Source organism: Macaca mulatta, chromosome 15 (assembly GCF_049350105.2).
Source record: "Macaca mulatta isolate MMU2019108-1 chromosome 15, T2T-MMU8v2.0, whole genome shotgun sequence".
NCBI lineage: Eukaryota > Metazoa > Chordata > Mammalia > Primates > Cercopithecidae > Macaca > Macaca mulatta.
This window is the reverse complement of record NC_133420.1, coordinates 90,922,488-90,946,904: the sequence shown is the minus strand read 5'-3', so window position 1 is coordinate 90,946,904 and position 24,417 is coordinate 90,922,488. Positions and strand designations below refer to the sequence as shown.

Below are 24,417 nucleotides of genomic sequence, written 5' to 3'. Positions count from 1 at the left end.
AGTATTTGTAACATTCTGTGAATAATACTGTAATTTTCTCTTTCACAGAGATAGCATCTGCTCCTCTGAGAATTCGGGCTCTTTCCATGAAACAATTGGTCCTTCTAAGAAAGGGAGAGGTTTTAACCTGTACAGAATTTCCTAGACAAGACAAAAAAGAAATGCACTTTACAGCTATATACTAAGCTAGATATTAAATTGACAAGGTTTCATTTCTATGCCTTGATTTTAACTTTGAGACCACGCAAACATCACCTTTTTGATGAAAACAAACAAAAATTGTCCACAATAAGACAAAAATTTTACCGTAGTGAGATTTAAAAAATACTTTGTGTGTTTCCTAGTTGTACAAAATAGCCTTCTGTGTTTTTATTTCTATCATTTGCCCTAACTCAAAGAGATAACAACACAGGGAAATGAGAATTCTTGAAGGAGAATACTGACGTAGAGTGACCAGGCATGGGCATCTCTACATGTTCTTTCACCATAAGCTAAAACCCAGGTCACAGATGACATATTTAGCAAAAACTACCATCTGAATAGAACCAACACTACTTAAGCAGTCATGATTTAGATGAGAAAAAAAAAATCACAAAAATTATGCCAAAGGCTTTGTTTTAAACCATGAAATAGATGTCAAGTGGATGTCTCCCAGCAGAGGACAAAAGGAATTCTGGAGGCCTCATACTGTGGTATTCAAGAAGATGCCAACAATGTGTTGAGTTGAAGATTCAAGAAAGAAATTAAAATTCATCATTTAACAGTTTCAGCTGGACAGCAACCCTTTCAGTTAAAATAAACTAATGAAATCCCTGAGGACAAATATCACTATGATATGCACAAAACAGCACATTAATGCAACAAAATCATCTATACAGTCAGTTCAATGCACTGAACCAAATTCAATATAATTATATTTTAAAACTGGGACTTGATTACATTTAGACCTTCTTGTGAGGTAAGAAAAGGAGATGAAGGAAAGAATGAGAAGGCAACCTTCATACAACTTTTGGAAAAATGACTCTCCATCTACAAATCTTCTCCATTCCTAAGATGCAGGAAAAACTAAAATTATACTAATCCTCACATTTCTAGTAATAAGTTTGAAACTGCAGCCATTATTGGCTTAGACTTTGACCCCTTTACAAAAAAAAATACCACGGAGCATTACTACAAGGGGTAAACGCTGTGAAAATTTCTAGCTAAAAGAGGAAAAAAGTTGTTTTTGTACTCAATTTGAATAATGCACTTTAATCTTATTATTTACCAAAAGAAAAATAAATGTTTCAACTGCAAAAATCAGAAGCAATTTTTTAAAGCGGATATATTTAAATATTACCATTTTCTTTCAGGAAATATATCTCAAAAGGACCTTATGAAAAATAAATATCCTAACGTATGTGGAAATGCACACACATGGCCTCAGCAGTGGGATCAGAAGCTTTCCCTGGGCTTATCTGAATAGCGACAGTAATACATTTTCCCCTTTGCTGGTGAGAACCTCAGCACTTCCTTTCTCCACCTCATTCTCTGAGTAGCCTGCACACCTTCATCTGATTTTGGAGGGCTGAATTTAAGGGCTCAGAGTTACTGACAAATATGATTTTAAGTCTCATTTTTTGCCATATGCTAAACATATGATTTCTGATTTCAGCATTAGGAAGCAAGTATGAAGTGTAGCGAGAAAAAAAAAAGGACGACAATGGAAATATTTTTTCTTTCCTCATTAGCTAGTATAAAGGAACTGTCTCCATTTTCCTCTCTTAAAATGTTTTCCTTTGACAACAGCCCTTCCCCTACTCGATTTTCTTAAGAGAAAATCTCATAAGGTATTTCTAGAGAGAGTTACTATTTGTTAGGCTTCACACATAAAGCTGATTGTGAGACGAGAAATGAAGGCAGCTCCCTTTGAGTACCTAAGAACCAGAAGGCAAGAGTTACTGAATACAAATACTGTTTTTTGCCTTTTTCTATTGATTTAGAATGGATACAAGCGGCCTTCAGCACTGATTCATGGAAGGTCAGGCAGAGTCTCCCTGGATGCCTCGAAAATTGCTTCTCTGTTTCCAGGACCAAAGCCTAGTTGCCTCATCTGTAAAATGGGAAGAGTGTCTCCAGCATTATGGAGCTATTGTGGGGACTAAAATGATGCCCCTAAAACACTTAACCCTAATGGCTGGCACAAACAGGCATTCAACAAACACTAGCTATTATTGGTTATCAGTTTGATGACATTCTGGATTTTTGTGTGTGTCTGGTTGTTGTTATAAATTAACTAAATCAGTCTAAGCGTGAAAAAAAGAACATGTTATTAATTTCAGCAGATATTGGCTTAGGATTTTCTAGGTGCAAAGCAAGGTGTTAGCAGTTGTGGGGCACTGAGGTGACATAAGACTCAGACCCTGCCCTCAACCCATCAGCCTTATTGACTTAAGTGGGGGTGATTTTAAACCTCCTAGTTCCTCAAATAGGTGGTTCTGAGATACCAAACAATTCTCTTAATCTATGCGGGCCCCAATCTCTTCTGAGAAGAGTGTGTGTTCAACTCTGAGGTGGAAAAGAAGAACAGCAGAACTTGTGACTCAAGCTGTGGTTTAGAAACATTACCCAATAACTTTACTTGAAGCTTCAACTGAGACAGTTCAGAGTTGTGGCTAAATTTGGGGGAGGCATTTCTTTTTATTATCACAAAGTTATTACCCTTAAGTGAAGCTTTCATTTTTCTATAATTATGGAAAGAACAGGGTGACCATTGCTAAATTTATGCTATGGAATTCATTTATTTTACCTTTTTCATGACAAACTATCAAAATCAAGTTGATGGAATAATGAAACATATGTAAATGTATTTTTAAAAATCTTGTCATTGCAAATATTTGGTAGGAGCTGATCCATTAGGTCTGCTGACCATACTTTGGGAGAAGGACTCTCGTTCTAGGCTATTTTTATTCCCATAGAGCTTATCTTGGGAGTGCTCGGCATATTGTAGGCACTCAATGAGTGGTAGCCAACTTTATAATCAATTAACTGTGGTCTACATTGGCTTATTTTTAAATTGTCTAAAACTTTCTGAAAACAAAACCTCCTCATCTCAATTTAATAATGACTTACTGAGCATGGCAACATGGCAAGGCATCAGAATTCCAACTGTAACAAACTGATACCTCCAAAGAGTTGTAGCATTGCTAATCCAAAACCTATTTGCCACATGGTACTTTGAAAAGTCTGCTTTGGACCAGATTATTTAGCCAAAGAAAGACTTAGAATAGGCAATAAACGATACGTGGGGCACCATAACTGTTGCTAAAAGTGACTGTAAATTCGTACCTGGTAAGTTTGGGCAGAGTGGTTGTTCAAGCATTAGTATTCTGTAACGAATGGACAAGCAGGCTAACTTTAGCTAACACAAGTCAAAGTTATTTTTGGGAGTAAGGAAATGTTGGTACCCTTTTGCCAATACCCATTGAATGAGGGAGACTATAATAAAGGAGAGTTTTAGATAAATATCAGAAATTTTAGTGGGCAGAAAAATTAAATGCTGAACTATCTATTTCTACAGGTTATAGTAACTATTCTGGAAATTTTTAAGACCAGATTGAATACTTGATTTTCCATAATAAGGACAGAGAGCATCTCAGTGATTCTCTTTTAACAACAGTGTAGTTCTCTGCACTCAATCAATATTTGGCTATATCTATTCCCAACTGGCAGTCAGTCTGGTTTGTGTATTCCCCCATTTTATTATATCTTTACTAACACTAATTAGTGGAGGACAAAGAGGCAGTACAATATTTGAAATGAGAGTGATATTAAAGCATTTGACCACCAGTGCAGCTTTTCATATATACAGCCATAAAGTTGAAAAATACTATTCTCAAAATAAACCAAATTACATATCATAAAATTGCTTACCAGTTCATTGAACCATTTGCACACTTTCCTAACTGCTTATTAATTTTTAAAAAGTTATTCCCTTTTGTTTGATGTGTCTGCCAGAAGTTGACATAGGGAGCTGCCGTAAACTTTTCCAATGACTTTCCCCATTAAATTGAAAGTCATTAAGTCTCAAGTTTCTGGCACCTTGTCCTAACCAGAGCAGAACTGTGTGAGGTGCCTCTTTCTCATGGCCAAGTAGCACTTTGATATCAGCTCTTCCCACATGAGGTGAGTCCTCAGAGTACCCACCTCAGACATAATCACTCCTGAGGAGCACCTGGGTGCCCCACATAGCCCTACAGCCACCTTTGCTTCTGCCTTGGTCTGCCCAGCAGTTGCTTTTCACTCCAGTGTCACCTCTTCCAAACAATATCACTGGATGACTCAGTGTTTCAATAAAAATATAATTCATAGGTACAAGTCAGTATTAATGCAGTTCAATATTTTAACAACCAGTACAACTATGTTGGGTATTTACCAGTTGAACATCAGCCTTTCCAGACATTCTGCTGATAAACAATAGAGAAAAACCAAACATTGGATCCTAAAAACTAGTAAACAGAGATTAATACATACTTCTGAAAACCTTAGAAATGAGACCTAATCCAGCACAGAAGAACCACAGACATGAATGCAGAGAATGAGAGAGGCTTTGTACAAAGTCATCAGGAGCAAAGTTGCATCTCCTTCCCCCATTCCAGCTCTTTACTCAGGCCATGAGGACTCTAACTGGCTTTAAGAGGAATGCTTTGAGCCAGAATCTGTCGGTTGCCTTTCTAAGTAGAGCAGTTGGGGTGGGGAAAGAAGGTAGATAGTCCAGAAAGCTAACAAACAGCAAGAAATTGGTGGGATTCTTTCTCTTTTATCTGACACTGTGTCTGCTGACAAGAGAAAACCAAGAGTGTGGAACTTGCTAGATAAGGACCCCAACATCCTTTAGATTGCCAACACGAGCATCATTCTTTTTGTTGCCAGCGTCCTATTTACATTAAGTATCCACCACTTTCAAAACAATCCCATACATCATGCAGACTCCAAAGGCAATGTTTGTGCTGCTGGTCCTAAAGTTGCTTAAAGAAAAAAGCCGTTTCTGTTGCCCTAGATAGGCAGCGCTTTAGGCTACAGTTTGAGAAATTAAATGTTCACGGCCTTTGGCGCTTCCAGTTCCATTTGGAAAAGGACACAGACCTGGCATTTGGAAAGCACTTGCTCTCCATTAAACTTACCGAACCTTGACAAACCCGAAGGGCCAAGAATTAGTCTGCCACTGGCCAAGGCTGGGCTTTCCAAAACCGATAACAGCAATGAAAACAATAGCACTGCCATTTATAATCTTCAATGGGATTTTGTCAAATTTTAACCCAAAAGGATCTCACAATCTGAAAAGAATCTCAAGCTTTGTTTTATAGGAAAAGAAAAAATGTTTGAGCACAATCTCTTTTTTCTGCTGCTTCATGCTCAGAATTGCCCTCTTAGCCACAGAACAAAATGTGAATATGTCTCCATCTCACCTTCACTTTGTGCTAGGGGAAGTTTACTAAGGTGACATTCAAGGACTGGGGAAGACATAGGAGGAGGAGTGAGTGGTCATTAGGTCAGAAGTGTTCCACCAGCCAAATGTCAAGTTCTCTAAACTGTTAACAAAATGAAGTTAACACCAGCCTAGTCCCTTTGGCCCTGACAGCATCTAACCTCCATTCTTTGGCACAAACCACAAAATTTAGTAGGGCAGGAATTTTCCCATTTTTTGGCCTAAGATACAAGTAAAGTCACGATGCACAAAACTTTTGATCTGCTTTACTAATGTATGGCATCATCTGGTTTGTATGATTCCCTATTTGGAAACAGAAAATGGGACTTAAGATAGCTTGGAAACCAAGAATAGAATTTTTCACTTCTAGCCCTATATTTTCACTACTAATTGACACAACTCACACTGGATTACAATCAAAATCATGACCCATTTGTTAAGTGTCAAAATTTCACTCCCCACCTCCAACATTTATAATATTAAGTACATTTACAAACCTCTCTAAGTGAATCAACCCCCACTATAAAGCTTGCAAGGCAAGATAAATAATGAGTCTCTACTATGGGCAAAGAATGAAGGCAGACTGTAGAGGTGAAATGAAAGTCAGATATACTCTAACCCTGAGTAAGCCTTTCAACTTCTAACACTAATCAGGGTTACTCATGAACTTTCTAAGCATGAGGTTGATACATTCCCTCTGTGTTCTGTATTTCAAGATGGAAGACAGAGTAAGAGAGAAACAGTCAAGAGGAGATAGATGAAGGGAAAAAGGTGAACGATCACACACTAAATAATAATTTAATATACACCTTAAAAAGCCGACAAATCCTACCTCATAGATGCCAATTCTGCAAGCAAGGCTGCCAATCATGTGCCCCAGTCATCCACAAATAATATCCTTGTAGTGGAAATCCCAGCTGTATACATTTTACTTTCCCTACAAAGTGCTTCATTTTTCCCAAACATTTTCCTCCTTCCATGTGGTTGCCCAGACCAATTCATGTGCTTATTGGCATGTTATGAAACATGGAAACAATTAGAAACCACATTCTAGGGCACTAGAATGACTTGCTACAGAATCAATGGACTACGCAAAACTTGAGAGGATTTGGCAATAAAGATGGAAACTGGGGGGAAAAAAAACCCACTAACAGTATTTCATATTACACAGTACATTCTACAACAGCTTTAAACTGATCTGTGTGTTTCAGGCAGCAGTCATGCTTTCCCTTCAGAATCTCCAGCTTCTATCATTGTTTTTAGTTTTAGTTTTTGTCGTTGTTTTGAGATGGAGTTTCACTCTTGTTGCCCAGGCTCGAGTACAATGGTGCAATCTTGGCCCACCACAACCTCTGCCTCCCAGGTTCAAGCGATTCTCCTGCTTCAGCCTCCAGAGTAGCTGGGATTCCAGGTGTGTGACACTATGCCTGGCCAATTTTGTATTTTTAGTAGAGATGGGGTTTCTCCATGTTGGTCAGGTTGGTCTCGAACTCCTGACCTCAGGTGATCTGCCCCCCTTGGCCTCCCAAAATGCTGAGATTACAGGCGTGAGCCGCTGCACCCGGCCCATTGTTTTTTTATTTCTTTATATACCCTAATGAAACTCACATGAAATATTCAACTTATACTTTTCCTTCAGGGTCGATAGCTGAACGTATACAACAGGCAAAAAGTCCTCTCAGTTAAGTCTGGAATTCTTTAAAGGCCACATTTGAAGGGAAGTAATAACATTTGAAAATCAAAGAACTCTTGTTTTCAAATAATCAACTTAAGTCCTAAGTCATACTTCACACTTACAAGGGTTTCTTTAGCCATGCAAATACTAAGAATGATCAGTGCTCAAAACAGATGCTAGTGAAACTTCTAACACCTGCTAAGGAACCCAGCAGCCTTTTGTCTCAGTCAGCTGTTCTAACCCACCAAAGGTATTAATACAAGCGCTGTTGATAAACCTCAGACCTGAGTGACAACTTAAGAATGAGCCAGTCAGGCACGGGATGGCTCAAGCCTGTAATCCAAACACTTTGGGGGGCCAAGGCGGAAGGACTGCTTCAGGCCAGGAGTTTGAGACCAGCCTAGGCAAAAAAGTGAGAGTCTGTCTCTACAAAAGAATTAAAAATTAGCTGGGGGTGGTGCTGTGCACCTGTAGTCCCTGCTGTTCAGGCAGGATTGCTTGAGTCCAGAAATTTTAGATTACAATGAGCTATGATCACACCACTGCACTGTAGCCTGGACAACAGAGTAAGACTCTATCACTAAAAGAAAAACAAAAACAAGTGAACCAGGCTGTGGCAAAACAGAAAGCTTGAAAAGAGAGATGGGCTCTAAGGCAGGAGAATTCTCTAGCACCATAAAATAACCAAAAAAGAGGAGAGGGAATGTAAAACTGAACCATAAGGAAACGTATCTTCAGTGGCACTTATCACTACATGTAACCCATGTCTATATAACTTATGATTTTCATGTTGTGTTATTGTCAATGCAGCAGCCAGAATGTTCTATTTTGGTCTGTTCCCTGGCTGATCACTACTCTGGAGATCCTGTTCTAGGGGAAAGCAAGTGGAAAAGAATCCAGTGGTCTGAGCTCCACTCTTCTCTTGACTAAAATGCATGGGTGTGCCACACCGGGAAACGCGGGCACAATTAACCACATTCAGTGACATGGAGAGGTTGGTCAGGATTCATCGTCAACCACAGAGAAACAAACTCTTTTCATTTGGCAACAAAGAGTGAATTATTTGGAGGCTATCTTTTGGGGAAACTGAAGTTGTCACTGTAAAGCCCCCAACTGCTTTACCAAACAATACCATTTAAGAATCACTGAGCCACTTGGCCAGATCCTTTATCTCAGTCAATACCCACAATAACCCTTCCACATAATCCAAAAAAGGAAAAATGAGAATTTGAGGAGTCAAGTAAACTCGCTCATTGTCACACAGCTAGGGGCAAGAGTTGGTATTTGAACTCAGACATCTGACTGCAAAGTGCCCTACTTGGAATTGTCCTGTAGCTGTCCTGTCTCATGGTGGTATCCCCATGCGGTCTTCTGTAATATCAAGCTATCTTCTCTTTCCTTTTCTCCTCTCTTCCTTGCTGCAAATCTATGGTCAGCGGCAGTCTAGCATACTTCTAATTCACAGAAGCATTTACAACACACACACATATTTTCTTCATGTACCATGGGAATGAATATTATTTTAAGAACCTGAGCCTTAATCTAAATAATGACATTTCAAGCTTCAGCTCTTGGAGAGGTAATTTGTTTACAGTACCTGGACCACCTCCCTTTATGAGGAAGACTGGTGCCACTTCCCTTCATAGGGCCAGGCTAGTTCCAATGTTTGCTTTGAAGTTGGCTGCTGGGAATTGAGAATTCAATGAGTCCCAAGGTCAGCCCACAGAACCCACCACGTTCCTAAAGTCTGGAGGTATAGATTTCACTAACGGCTCACCCCTATTTATAACACTGTTTTTATAGTGAAAGCCAATTCAAGCTCTTATTTGGGAATCCAGGAATGCCTCTTCCCCTTTCTTCCTGCTACTTTAGGTAAAAGAGCAACTGGATAGGGAAAGGGTGAGATCGGACTGATGGGAGGGAGGCAGATGGAAAAGCAGATGAGATAATAGTAAGCTCCATTGCTTTGTTAAATCTCTCCAGGACATTTGGTCAGTTAGTCCCAAGTGTTCTAGACTGGAGAACAAAGGACTTTTGGGCCTTGGGGGCCAGGGCTCATACGTATTGTCAGATTGATGGCGGCTGAGACTACCCAACCGCCTATTGGCTTATGCAGGTCATCACAAATCTGGGTACAGGCTGAACCACCACAGAATAAAAATCACAAGACAGCATTTTAATTGGCCTCCTTAGGCCATTTAACAAAGGAGAAAGCTAACTTCCAAGAGCAAAGAGTAATTAATGAAGGGAGCAAACAGAGGTTCATTTAGTAACTTCCAAATAAGTTCCTCTGGCTGAGGGGGGTTGCAGGAGAAGGTAGCCTGCAACAGAAAGATAAACTGTAGGTATTTAAGTCACAATGCCTTCGCCAAGAACTGCTCATTACCATCAGATGTTGCAGTGGCAGTGGGGCCAGTTAGAACTAACTTCATTATTAGAAGCAATTAGGGAGAAAAGGGGCAGAATTTCATTTGGTTATTTCAAAACAAGTTTCTGTGCACAGTTTAATGAAGGCCTGCAGTGTCAAGATAAAATGTGTGTTTTACTGAAAACAGCTTTTGCAAATGACTGCTTGTTACCAGCAGTTATCTCCAGGCAGAACAGACTGGGTAGGTTGGATTACATGCATGCCGTAATATAATAGTTCAGCTGTCTCAGCTTCACAGAAGTGTCAACAGGCAGTATGGCTTGATGGTGAAGCACGTGTGTTCTGGAGCCAGACGGTCTGTCTTCAATTCCTATCCCTGACCTTGGTAACTGGATGACCTTGGGCAAAGCTTCTGTAATTTTCTGGGCCCCAGTGTACTCATGTGGAAACTGGAGGTCATAGTAGTGTTTCTTGAAAAGGGCTGTTTTGAAATATCAATGCATCTAATATGTTAGACATTATTATAGTTATTAACTATGATATCCAAGATCGCTTGGAGGGGAAGCTGTTTTTAAGGAAACTGCTTGCTACATAGGAGTTACCTTAAGTACAAATCGGTAACAGATCCATTCACATCTTTTGAATGGGGTTTGCATGTAAAGTATGACAGATATTTGTCTTCAGCGTCATTTTTATCTTAATTCCCATTTTAGACAATATGTCAACATCTCTATACAATTCAGATGTTTTGAAAAGATCTAATTGCTTTTCAATTTTGCTAAACCAACCATTTATCACTGCTTTCGATTTCCCACCTTTGAGGTTACAGTTGTGGCTTTTTAGTATTTTTCTATCTGAGCTTTTCCCTTATAAATCTCTTGGGCAGCTTTTAAATTGTCCCTCATATACATACCCAGGCTTAGAGAAACCGCCATGTGTTGAGCTTAGAAGAACATTACAGAGCCTCAACTCTCACACAGTAAATGGGGAATCAGGCTCTCTTCCTTATAAATATCCTTTTTGAGACTACTATAACCACAGTAAAAGAGACCTCTCATTTGTGGTTTACAAATTCTGTCTTGAATGTCCCCATTCTTCAATGAAAGTATCTGCTATCTTCAATGAAGTTTCAGAGATCCCTTCATTAATTTCTCAAGGTTAAAGGTTGATTTTCTTCAGATGCTACAATATGTACACATGTCCTCAGGGATACGGTACACTGCTTACCCAGTATTTTTTAGTCCTTCAAAACAACAGCATTTAACTAATGTGCCATGCACCATAATATTGGATCCATATGATGAATAAAACTCTTTTCTTGGACCTTACCAAGCAATGACTCCATTATTAAAATCTACTCATTTTGGAGAAGTTTAAACTAGCAAAACGCCCTCTATGCATTTATGTGTTTTCTCAGCCGTGTATTCAGCCACATCATTTTTCCAGCTGCCCTGACTTAATTTATACTAATGTGAATAATTTAAGCAAGAGCCTCTTTCACAGAATTTAAGTCTTACGTTGCAGATTATAAGAAAGAAAAAGTTGAAAACAGTGGAAGTACATATTGGTGGGATTCTCCCCAAAGCCCGTGCGTTCTTGTTCAATGGTGTTTTTGAAAGAGGTTCAAGTTAATATTTATTTTATCTAATGAAGTTGTCTATTCCCGTGAATATTCCTTTTTTTTTTTTTTCCTTTTAGCAACCATACACATCATAATATGGGAGAATTTCTTTTTTGAAAAGACTCAGAGGAGTTTTAAAGAATGGTTTAATTAGAGTTGTTGATGCCCATTCATAATTAGTATCTGTTAGAAAGTTAAGCCTTAGGGAAAGGTTACATTCTGAACAGAATAAAATATGCAACATAGGGACTCTGAGGGAAAAGTTTTAAAATGAAAGAGGTGGATACTTATTCTTACCCTTGATCTTTCTTCTAGTTTTGTCATCATGACAACTGTGGCACTCCGTTGTTCCCATATCATTCTCCAAAAGTCCCCAAATGTTTCGGGGAGAGATCCCTGTGTTGCAATATAGGCATTTTGTTTCCTATAGCCATCTATGTAGTTGGCATTCACATAGTCACTTCCTGGGATCCCTGGAAAACAAGGAGTGTTATTTAACCAGGTGAGCACATCACAAGAGGAAATAGCCTGGGACATGACCTAATGGCAGTGTTATCTTATTGTTCCACCGTACACTAGAGGAGTCGCAATATATTGAAGGTCGGGTTTTAAGCAAGATTAAAAAAAAAAGGTCCTATTAGAACCATCATGTAAAAAAAATGTATTGAAAAAAAGTGTCAGGTCTTCATAATATGACAAAGAAAAAATACAATAGATGGTCCATAGAACGATTTTTCTTTCACTGGTTGTTGGTTTTCTCTGTTGCACTGGCAAGGAAATAGTTTGCAAAGAATAATAAACAATCTGGTAACATTCCTCATCCATGTGCTTCCCAGACAAAAACTAGATAAAAGAATGCCTGAGTCTGAAAATACAAAATAGGGTGGAACACACCATAATAGTGAAAAATTCTTTGTAGATTTAGTTAACAGGAAACTTATATATAAAGCCATTTAATATTTACAACAACTCTGCAGTAAGTTCTGTCATGAGTCCTGTCAGGAGAAAACTGAGGTGCAAAGAAGTTAAAGAAACTTGAGCAAGCTGCTCAAACTGGAGTCAGGTTTAATCATAGGCTACTCATACATGTCTTGACCTCTGTAAAGTATTGCTTCTCATTTAAAACTCATGATTTGTTGTAAGCAGCACATGAACTTCTTGGATTACGAAAACTGCCTCCTAATTGGATGTCGAACTTCTACTTTTGTCCTCTCCAGTTTGTTCTCTATCTAACATGAGAACAATTTGAAAAAATTTATTTCAGACACTGTAACTTCTTCAAACCCAACAATGGCTTCCCCTTATATTTCAAATAAAATCCAAACTCTGAACATCACTTACAAAGCTCTGCCACTTCCAGACTCATCTCATTCCACTCACCTGCTTGCCTTTAAAACTCTAGACACTGGCCTGCTTCAATGATTAGAAAACATTTATTTCCCCCCTTAGTGCAATCCACATCCGAGAATATACTCTGTCTCCTTCCCATCATAAAACACCCAGCCTCCATCCCAGAAGGCCTGCCCTGGAGTATCCTGAGACATCAGAACTCCCTTGACAGCCCTTTTATACTACTGATTACAGGTTGTAATTATATATTTACTTGTTTGTTAATTTACTTATTGCCTGTTTTGACCACGTCTCTTTTATTCACCTTTGCTACCCTAGTGACAAAAAAAGAGTAAATAATTTGCCCCAGTTCCAACATGTAATCAGTAGCAGAAATGTAATTTAATGTAGATATTATGATTAAAACCCCAGTTTTCCATCAGCACGTGCCTTTAAGGAAGATAGAGGCAAATTTGAGCTTCTTCCAACTAGAGTAGCCACAGTTATTAAGGGAATCAAAGCTACTCCATATGAGAAAGAATGGATATTATAGCCTAGCAAAGGAAAGGGTAGGAATTGGGATGAGAGCTGCCTGTGAGAAGAAGAGAGGTTTAGATTTACTCTGTTGAGTTCCAAGTTTTAAATTCTGAAAGATGTAACTACAGAAACAATAAAGCATTTTCAACTGGTCAGAATCAAAAAGGGAGTTAAGTTTCCCTGGAAGGTCATGAGCTGGTTATCTGTAGGGGGGAATAAGCACTTTAGAGGAATATCAGCATGATATGGGAGGTACACTAGAACTTGTGCATGATCCCTTCTACCCTGGGAAATATGAGTCTTGGAATCATAGGGTAACCATTTTTTTCCCTTATAATGAAACATATGTTCCCAAGCTAAAATTGTTATATTTCACTGATTGCCACTTGCAATGACTTTGACTGCTTTTCTGATTCCAGTTGTAAAGTTGATCCTCTCAAGAAAGGTAATAAAAGTCAGATGGAAACTACTGCACTCTGAGATGAACACATGGATATGAAATACCACCAGCATTAGCTGAAAAGCCTTTTGAGCAAAACTTGAAATGCATGGTTGGTTGTAACATTATTCATCTATTACAGCTACTCAAGAAGCAGTTGGGGTTTTGGCAGCCCTTTGTTGATAAAGATCCTATTCCTCCCCAACACCAGATTACTGTAGATTCAAATGACGGGTTAAATAAAATTCTCAGGTTACAAACACTGGGACGTACACACATCTTACATATCCATAGGATTTGGTTCTGAGCCAAGAATGAATCCATCTAACAGGAAAAACCCACTTCCAAAATTTTAATTTAGCAGTTAGCAACATTAAAGAATTGATTAAAAGGATTCTGGCTAAGGGCCTCACTCAGCTGCCAATATACAGAAAACTTTTTTCCAAGAAAAATCAGAATGGAGAAATCTGGGCTAAATGACTCAGAAGATTCATCAACTGGGCCCTGCGCCACATCGCCCCTTATCAAGGAAAGCAAATGTGTCTGAACAATGCATCTGAGGACGGAGAAGATGCACACGAGAATCATTCCTAAAGACAGGGAATCAGACCCATCCAATTCTCTTTGCAAAAAAATGTTAATCAGTTAATATGTAATGAATTGGGTTTTTTTTTTGCATACTGCTCAATTTTGAATAATTCTTTTTTGTTTTACAAGAAGGGGGTAGGCTGCTACTGAATAATGATTGCACTTCCCAGGATAAGAATACAAAAATGTTGCCTTAAGACTACTAGGCACCAGGAATCAATACTATCACTAAATGCATTAAGAATTTAGGAATTGGGCAAAGTATGGTAGTTCATGCCTGTAATCCCCACACTTTGAGAGGCTGAGGCAGAAGGATCACTTGAGCCCAGGAGTTTGAGCCAGCCTGAGCAACATGGTGAGACCCTGTCTCTACAAAAAATAAAAATAAAAAATTAGGCTGGCGTGGTGGCTCATGTCTATAATTCCAACACTTTGGGGAGGCTGAGGTAGGAAGATTTCTTGAGAACAGGACATGACAAGCCTGGGCAACATGGTAAAGAGACCCTGTCTCTACAAAAAACTAAAAACTTGGCTGGATGTGGTGATGCATGCCTGTAGTCCCAGCTACCTGGGAGCCTGAGGTGGGAGGATCATTTGAGTCCAGGAAGTCAAGGCTGCAGTGAGCCATGACTGCACCACCACACTTCAGCCTGGGCGACAGAGCAAGATACTCTGTCTCAATAAACGAGAAAGAATGAATATTTTGAAAAAGAGGTAATTGAAAACAAAATCAAATACCTGGTAGAGCAAATTATCAAGCCAATATTTTATATCCTGAAAATAATGCTGAGGTTCCTCTTATATTTTGATACCTATTTGTAAGAAGGTAGTACATGGAATGAAAGTCTCCTTCTGGCAAATCTCTTTACCCACTCTGGTGAAAAGACATTTCAGGTAAGTTCTCTCTCACAGGTCCTCTGCAATGTGGAGACATGAGAGATGGCTATGTTCTCCAGAAGCTCTAAGATATAATGAGTACTGTATTTATACAACCCAATATAACGCACTGTGCAGAAAGATGAAAGAGAAAAAATTTTAGAAAGGATGGTGGCTTGTCCTAAAAATATTAACCCCAGATTGGAAGCTAAAGTTAATCAGCAGTCCATTTCAAGTAGATGAGACTCTGGTTTTTAATGTGACATATTTAGAAAGACTTTTCAACCAACACTGTGAAAATAAACAATATGCTTCTTTCCAAATGTTTTGGTGCCATGAAATGCTTCTTCAGTAGTTCTTGATTAGGATGTTTCTGCTGGGAGGCCGGATCTAACATTATTTCACTTTTTGGGGGTGACTTTCTCTAAGTAGTGCATATTTGTTTATTTAATTTTCAATTCCCTGCCTTTTCCAAAAAATGATTTGCTTCTGCTAATGCAACATTAATCACAGTGCACTTCTAATCCAAGAGAAGGGTGTGAGAATTAATTTAATTCCTTTGGGGTTACGAAGCATGGAAATATAACTTGAAATGTAGTACTGGAAAAAAGAAAAAAGAAAAAGAAATGTAGTACGGAAAGAGTATAGAATTATTACAAATTAGGTGATTGCTTTTCATTCTTGGAGTCACGGAGACCTTCCTCCAATACTAGAATAACAGTGTTTGATTTGCTTTTTGGGTTTTCTGTTTGTTTTTTGGTTGGGGAATGAGTTTTTAAAACAACAGGACCATGCAAAGATGTTTGCCTTCTGCTCGTCATAGGCAAAATCTTAGAACACACTGGCCCTGCTGCAGGAACTCTCTTGGAGTCAGTTGGTCCTAGTGTCTTTGTTTAAGAACAGCTTACCTCCAAGACTGGTTCTTTCCTAGGAGTCCATGGCTCTACTGCATTTATAAAACGGAGTGGGTTTTCATGATTTCTCATGCACTGTTTCATGCACATTCTCTAATTAATAACAGTGATGTCAATAGTTCTAACACCGTAAATAAGTGTTTAGTCTTCTAATCTTACACATGAGAAACCTAAGGCTAGATCCTCTAACTTCATATTACACCAATATGCTCCATTCCTGTGTTAAAGTGTATTTCCTCAGTTAACGAACTGTTCTTTCTTGTGGAATTTAAAAATATTACTTACATGCTTTATACTGGGTCTTTGTGTTCTAGACTAACTAGACCTGGCTGTAAGTGCAAGCCTGTAAAAGTGACAGAAGTTGTGATGAAGGGAATGATTGGTAGAGCTGTGCTTCTGTTGTTCTTCATGCACAACAAGCCATAGCATACAGCTATTTGAACAGAATCAGGCAAGTTTTAGGCTCTCATTTTATTTGCTGTTGATTGCTAGTTACGGTTTTCAGTGGAAAAATGAGCCTGGATATAAACTTTGAATAATGGGGTCTTGTGGATTTTTTAAAACCACCAAGAAGGAAAAAAAAAAAAAAAAACCTAACAAACACCCAACTTGCTATGGATTTGATTTTTGGGGTCAGAAGATAATTTGATTTGAAAAGATGTCTCTTGTCTCTTGTTGAAGCAGTGTTTATAACGATGAGGGGTTTATAATAAAGCCTTAAGCCCTGACATTAAGTGAAAAGGCAGGATGCAAAATAGTACATGAATTATTTTGTGAAATCAAGTAATCCTGAGGGGAATGTTCGCAATTTTGCATCACATTGCACTGTAGGTAAAGTCGTGTGTGCATTTTAAAGTCCTGGGACGATACCAAGCACTTGCTAAGAATTTAGAGAAACTGACCAGGAAACCTGGACTCCTGTCTAGGGCTGCTGGTCGTTTACTCTGTGATCTTTGGCCAGTTACTCAACTTGTCCAGACCTGTAATTGTTTATTTGCTAAACAAGATGTGTTGGACAAATTGATTCCCTCCAGTCCTTTTGAGTTCTAAAATAAGGTGTCTCTCTGTGCTATTCTCAACCTTCTTGGACTCAGAAATCTCTGTGAAGTTATTTTAAGATAAATAGAGGCTTTGTGTCTCTCAGATTAGGTAGGAACGCACTCTGATGCTCTTTCAAGCTGATTCCTATTGCTTCTACCTTTGATGTGCTGAGATGAGATTTTTCAGTGAGGCTGCTGCTTCACATCTTGATTGGAACCTGATGGGGCAAAAAATAAACAAAAAACAAGAGGAAGTACTAGGTGGTCTGTCCATGGAAAGAAGCTCTCCTTGGACTTTAGGGTGTGAGAATAACTAAGAGACAGCCTCAGAGGGAAGGCAGAATCCCACCGTGGCTCCAGTGGATGCTGCTGCACTACAGAGATGGAGATGAATGTTCAGCTGAGTGTCTTACTCTGCTCCAACTCACAATTTGGCTTCAAATCCCAGGTACTTTTATTTTCTTTAAGTTCTACAAATCCCTAATGAAGTAACGACTGTGTCAAAAAGAAATTGCTTTTTGGCAAACAAGTTTGTTCTTTGTTGTAAGACAGAAGTACTCAAGACCCAATAGAGAACAAAGTCCACCTTTTATTTGATAAATAATGTCCCCTCCTGTACTCCAACACACAAACAAAAAAGCATAACAACACTATATTGTTGGTTAAGACCTAGATTGAAATTTTTACAACTAACAATGTGGCAAAAAATGTTTACTTTGCCATCTCCAGCAAAACTAGAAAACAGAAAATAGAAAAACACAATCTAATAAAAATTTACAAGTAAATTGATTACATTCTAAAGGACACAGGCCTTTCCCCCGACCCTTCGCCTGTATAATGACAGCCACACATAGCTGCATCAGACCTGGTGACATGAAGGATTCTTTTTTCAACACACCAAATAAAGCAAACATTTATTGCAAAGACACAGTCTATTACTTGCCAGGGTATCCCCTGATATAGCTGCAGTTTTTCCATGTTTCTAGAAAACATACAAAATTTTTTTATAAAGCATGCCTGTTCTGTAGGCATTGTAGCTCAATCCCACAGTGAGCTAATGGAGAAACAGATGATATTCAGAGTATGTGAACCCAACCAGAAACTCCTCATTAATGTATGTCTTCCTCTACTTGATTTTCCATACCCTCACACTGCTGAGGAGGCTGGGTTTTGAGAATGGATGCAGGAAAGTAGATGGGTGATTGAACCATCTTTGAATACATTGCAAGATCAGCAACATGAGTTGGGGAATTATCAGCACCTGTGATAGAGGGGCATGCTTTTTGGTTAGACAGCAACTTGCCTTAAAATACAGTAGACCTTAGGCCACTGAAGCTTAACTTTTCAGCCACATCATGGAGTTGTGGTCCAATTAGCTTTATACTAATAAGGAGGCAATTACTATAGAGGTTCATCAAGCAATGAAGTAGTCAACAATCAAGCATGAGACATGACTACAGAAGCTCTATGTGTAGGAAACACTCCGACGCTCAGTCTCATCATCATTAATATGAATATCATGACCAAAAAGTCCTGGAACCAACACCTCTGTGAGAATTAAATGAATCAATACATCTGAAATTTCCAAAATGTCATATGGATTTTAGTTATTATTATGATTGATGTAAAAATTGAAAAAAGCCTGCTGATTCTTAAATACCCTACTGATAAAAAGTAATTCCAAATCTGGAAGGCCCCTTTCTAGCTTCTCCATTTAAAAAAATTATCAGACAGGATGAAAATAATTCTTTTACAATTTCCCAGCAATCTACTACCTATATCTATATTCTAACAACAGAACCATAGATGATGTAGGTTTATCTACAGCCTCAGAGTAATGAAGGGTAGATTCATTAGAGTAAGCTGCATAGATGTACAATAAAAATTAAAAAAAGAAACAAAAACTCCAATGAACTAAAGACAATAGAGATAAAAATAAACTCAGTCCCAGAGCTTTCTGATTTTACTCTTCGATTAGCTTTCTGAGAACAAGAGTAAAGTGAAAAACAACACAGCCAGCCGTCCCTTAACAATGCTTTTTCTCTTTTCCAGGTAAGAAACATCAGCAGGTATAGTCTAAGGTAGGAGTTAGAGAGTAAGAGATATAACAGCACTTGCTTGGCTACATGTAAGAGAAAGATGCCATTTACACAGCTGAAATTAGATAGCTCTTAGAAAGACTGCAAGCATCCTGTGAAACTGTTCCAGGTTTCCCAGGCCAAGTGCTATCTACCTTTCTATTTAAAACAAATTAAGCTATAAAACTTGTCTATTCACTGCTCCTCAAAAAAAAAAAAAAAAAGAAAAAGAAATGCTTTTATGTATTTTTTTTAAAGTACCCTGAAATAAAATGATTAAACTTCATCACAGTTGTAAACAACTAACTTGAGAACAGAAAAAGTGAAAATGCTACAGAAACCATGCCATCAGCCTAAATCAATGATTGATGAAGAGTGTGAGAAAAATGAACTCAACCAATAATTGGATGGGATTTTTTTTTTTTTTTTTTTTTTGAGACGGAGTCTCGCTCTGTCGCCCAGGCTGGAGTGCTGTGGCTGGATCTCAGCTCACTGCAAGCTCCGCCTCCCGGGTTCCCGCCATTCTCCTGCCTCAGCCTCCCGAGTAGCTGGGACTACAGGCGCCCGCCACCTCGCCCGGCTAGTTTTTTGTATTTTTTTTTTTTTTAGTAGAGACGGGGTTTCACCGTGTTAGCCAGGATGGTCTCGATCTCCTGATCTCGTGATCCGCCCGTCTCGGCCTCCCAAAGTGCTGGGATTACAGGCTTGAGCCACCGCGCCCGGCCGGGATTTTTTTTTTTTTTTATATGAGTTTCTTAAGGGATGGGGTATACATTCTAATAAATTTCCTTTAGTACCTTAAATAGAATTTCAAGAGCAAGATAAAACAAACATGAGGTGCCAATAAACTATTCACTAGTGTCAGGGAAGAGGGGGAGAGAAATTCAGAGGGAGAAAAAGAGATCATATTTATTGAGGTAATATGGGGAGCAGCACACAGCAGCTATCAAAGGACTTCCTTATTGGGTGAAATAATTGTAATTGTTTTGATGTTAGAACTTCAAATGGAACATTTATATTCACTATAACTAACATTCCATTAGAAAATGTTGGATAGATTGTATTAACATATTTTCCTAGGTTTATTTGGTTTTGTTTTACTTGTTGAAAATACATCCGGTTACCAGATAGGCCCCCTGCCCAAAAAAATAAAAGAAAAAGATATTTTACAGCATGGGTACAATGTGACATTGGAGAATATGCTAACATGTGCTGACTGCTGTTTTAAATGAATTGCTATAGACTTATCCACAGAACACTCTGCAGAAGAGGCTAAGGCACAACTGAAACACAGAGCACTAGTGTGGTGGCAAATGGTGGATAACATTACAGAAGGAATAGCAGTAGTTTCTTGTCTTTATTTATTTATTTTTCACTGGATTTATCTTATGGGCTGTGATTCCATGTTAGCAACTTTCTCATCTCAAAGGTAAAATTGCCCATCTCACAAATAATCAAGTTATTGTAACATCATCTATATTATTTATGCTTGGATTTTTTTGAATTGTTCCTGTTTTGCAAATCAAACAGCAGATGATATATATTTGAATTTCCATTTAAAAGAATAGATTCTTGCCCCTGTTGAAATTTGTAATGCTATTATGGGTCTGGTTTCCATTTATCAAGCACCAGTGTTTTCTTTTGCATCACAGAAAACTTCAAATATATGCAGTTTTCTCATTTGGATATTATTAATTTTTCCATAGATCACACACGAAAGAAATTTCATCTGCAGTTAAAAGGGCCTATCTGTAGTAGTAATAAAATGCATAACACTAAAGATAATCTTAACAATTCCCAATATTTATTATACATTTTCTTGGTGCCAGGCACTCTTCCAGGTGCTTTACATATGTTAGTTTATTTAATCCTCCTAGTAATTGTAGGAAGTAGGTACTATTAATAATCCCATTATACAGATGAGGAAACCAAGGCTCAGCAACTTGTCCAAGCAAGCTCTGCAGAAGCAAGCAGACCTTAGGATGCGCTATTAGGAAAGAGGTTCTTGAGCAGCATATAGGCCCTCCTAAGAAGGTACTTATTAAAGAGATGAAGTGAATAAATATATTTATGTTTTGAAACTTTAAATATATGACCCTTTCTATAAGAAAAAATTAATGCACTGCTCTGATCAGAATGTGTTCCCATAAATCCATATGTTAAACTTAATCACCAATGTGATAGTACTGAGAGGTGGGGACTTAGGAAATGCTTAAGTTGTCAGGGCAGAGCCCTCATGGGTGGGATTAGGATCCTTATAAAAAAGCTTGAAAGATTAAGTTTGCCCTTTTTCTATCTTTTTGGCAATGTAAGGACACAGCATTCTTTCCCTCAGGGAATGCAGCAAAACAGGGCACCATCTCGGAAGCAGACAGACCGGGCCCTCACCAGAAAGCGAGCCTGCTGACACCTTGATCTTAGACTTCCCAGACCCTAGAACTATGAGGAATAAATTTCTATCGTTTATAAATTACCCAGTCTGTGGTATTTTGTTATAGCAGCACAAATGGACTAAGACATGGATCCCTATTTTACTAAGCTTTTTAAAAAAAATCAGATTAATAAGCACTAGTGTTAAAGAATGCATATTACATACGAGGTTTATTCTTCATCACTTCTAACCTTCTCATGGATAAAACCATTTAAATCTGTTATGGCGAAAGTCACATAGTAGGCAATAATCCTATTTAGAATAAGCCCACTAGCTTTTTTCTTTTTTTCTTTCTTGAAGAAGATAATCTTATATTGTCTAAGATTTTTTTGCCTACTTATATTATCTTTTGATCTCAGGATTTAGAATCAATGTTCAGAATTTTGGAGATGGCAGAAATGGTCTTACACATCCTTGTTTTATAAGAAAACAACGAAAGACACTAAGTCATAGGTTCCTCCTAAACTGGAGAATGGACTGGCAAAGAGATTGTATATCCATGAACTTTCTGAAATTAGCATACAAATAAAGTATGTAAGTGCTCTATGTTTTCAAGTGGGGTTTAAAATGTTCATGAAATTGTCAAAAGGATCCAGCTTCCCCAAAGAGTTAATGTTAACTGCATTAAGTGAAAAGCTTAAGGTCACATTGCTGTTTAAACCGAAATTTAGTTTTCAGTTTTCTGTCTCTTTATTCAGAATTCTTCCCAATATACCTTAAAAAGTGAGATTAAACAAACAAACAAATAAAAAAACACACCTGAAAATCATTTCTATGTCATTCTTTGGAAAAATTCATCTTGACTGGAGTCTATGAACACAACTGAAGACCTCTAGTTCTAAGATTTCTATCATGTGTTTCAAAATGTGTACTTCAAAATTCTTACACAATCTTCCCAGCCAAAAAGGCATCAGTTTTGAATTAGGTTTGATGTACATAGGCAGGGTTATAATGATTTCAAAAGCTGCTCTGGGCCTGCATGGACTAATGGGAAGAACAGCTGCCTTGAGACTGACATATATTAGTATTTTGAATTTGTCACTTATTATCTATTGATCACACTTAAGTTTGCTGACTTTTTAAATGCTTCCATTTCCTCATCCGTAAATTCAGATCATGACAACTAGCTTTTGGGGTTGGGCCTCCATAACATGGTGCTTGACATGTAATCGATAACCAGATAATCATATCTATTATAATGTCTTGCCTTTGTTGCTGAATTGAAAAGCAGTATTTTAATTTTGCTTTATATTTAGACTTGGCTAACACTTTTCTAAAAATCCATGTCAATATGGCTTTTAAAACAAAATGCTAATTATAACCCTGCTAATGGAAACATAGTACTTGCAGCAGTGAAGATTAATTATACTTTAGAACAACAACCTCTTTTTTATACAGGACTGCAATAATTAATTTTTGCTAATTACAAGGCATTATAATAACCTGCCACTAATTGATACTCCTTGGTTAATAAGAAATTAAAGATACATAAAACAATATTTGAGGTAAGCAGATCACCTGTATTATCGTTAGGTTTACATGTACTTGACATTTGTTCTGCAATCTTATGACTCTGATCCATTTGAATGATGCATTTGATGATTCCCATATTGTGTCCCCGTCTCAGGTTAGTCATGTCATAAAATAGGAAATGAGATAGGAAATAGGAAATGAAGTTCTAAAACCTAATATTTGTGTTATCCATAACGCTAACGCCAAAAGATAAAATAGATTTTTAGGCAAAAAGATAAGATTAAGCTTTTTCACCCATGCTAAGTAACTTAAGACACTGTCACATCCTGCATCAGTAGGAAAGTATTATGAGTGATGTGGGCAAGTGGAAGCCCCAGACCAGGAATCAGAAGAGCTGGATTCTAGTGAGTTATATTATTTATATACTGTGTGACTCTGGGCCAATCCTGTCTGAGCTTCAGTTTTCTCATCTATAAATGTGAATACCTATATATCTAGCAAAATGCTTATACTGCTGCTTCATTAGACTCTTGTGTACAGCAAATAAAACAACTGATAAGGAAACTACATAGAGATAACTCTTAGAAGTCAGATGTGAAAGAAAACTGATATTCAAAGAAGTCAGGGTTACCTAGGTGGTTAGTGACCCAACCTCAGATTTCCTTGTTCTACATCTTGTGGTTTGTCCATTTTCTTTTCCTAATAAAAATATACTTTCTGGGGCCAGACGCGGTGGCTCACGCCTGTAATCCCAGCACTTTGGGAGGCTGAGGAGGGAGGATCATGAGGTCAGGAGATCGAGACCACGGTGAAACCCCATCTCTACTAAAAACACAAAAAATTAGCCAGGCGCAGTGGTGGGTGCCTGTAGTCCCAGCTACTCGGGAGGCTGAGGCAGGAGAATGGCGTGAACCCGGGAGGCGGAGCTTGCAGTGAACCCAGACCGCGCCACTGCACTTCAGCCTGGGCAACAGAGCAAGGTTCTGTCTCAAAAAAAAAATATATATATATATATATATATTTATATATATATTTCAATTCAACAACAAAGAACAACAAAGACTATATATATATATAGTTCACCCTGTGAACAACTTTGGATTCTACAAGTTTAAGCATATATTATACATTCTGCTTATGCATATCCAAGTATTAGCTTCCATTTGGTCTTTATTTGAAAATATTTACTTTTTTTTTTTTTTCCCCAGATGGGGTCTGGTTCTGTCACCCAAGCTGGAGTGCAGTGGGATGATCTCAGCTCACTGCAGCTTCCACCTCCCAGGCTCAAGCAACCCTCCCACCTCAGCCTCCTGAGCAGCTGGGACCATAGGAACACACCATCATACTAGCTAGTTTTTTGTAGAAAATATTTATCTTAACTCATTAAAATAAATCCTATTGCCCTCTTCTTCAGGAATTACTATTTTCTCTTAAGAACTGCTTAAACATAGAGGAGATGCCAATGGTAATTGGATTTGTCAAAAATTCAATTCTGTTTCCATACTGCTTACCCTATAATTAAACAATTGAAACCATTTTGTAATTAGGACTCCTTTGTATTTATTCTGCATTTTTCCTAGC

At 38.1% G+C, this 24,417-nt stretch overlaps 1 protein-coding gene across 15 annotated transcripts in view; it reads right to left on the bottom strand.

Moving 5' to 3' along the window:
• Positions 1 to 24,417, bottom strand: part of PTPRD (protein tyrosine phosphatase receptor type D) — a 548,445-nt gene that overhangs the window by 60,920 nt on the left and 463,108 nt on the right. For all 15 annotated transcript variants that reach the window (XM_077966648.1, XM_077966651.1, XM_077966654.1 and 12 more), the window contains one exon: positions 11,429 to 11,604. In XM_077966648.1, coding sequence (XP_077822774.1) covers positions 11,429 to 11,604 — 176 coding nt within the window. The remainder of the gene's footprint in view (positions 1 to 11,428; positions 11,605 to 24,417) is intronic.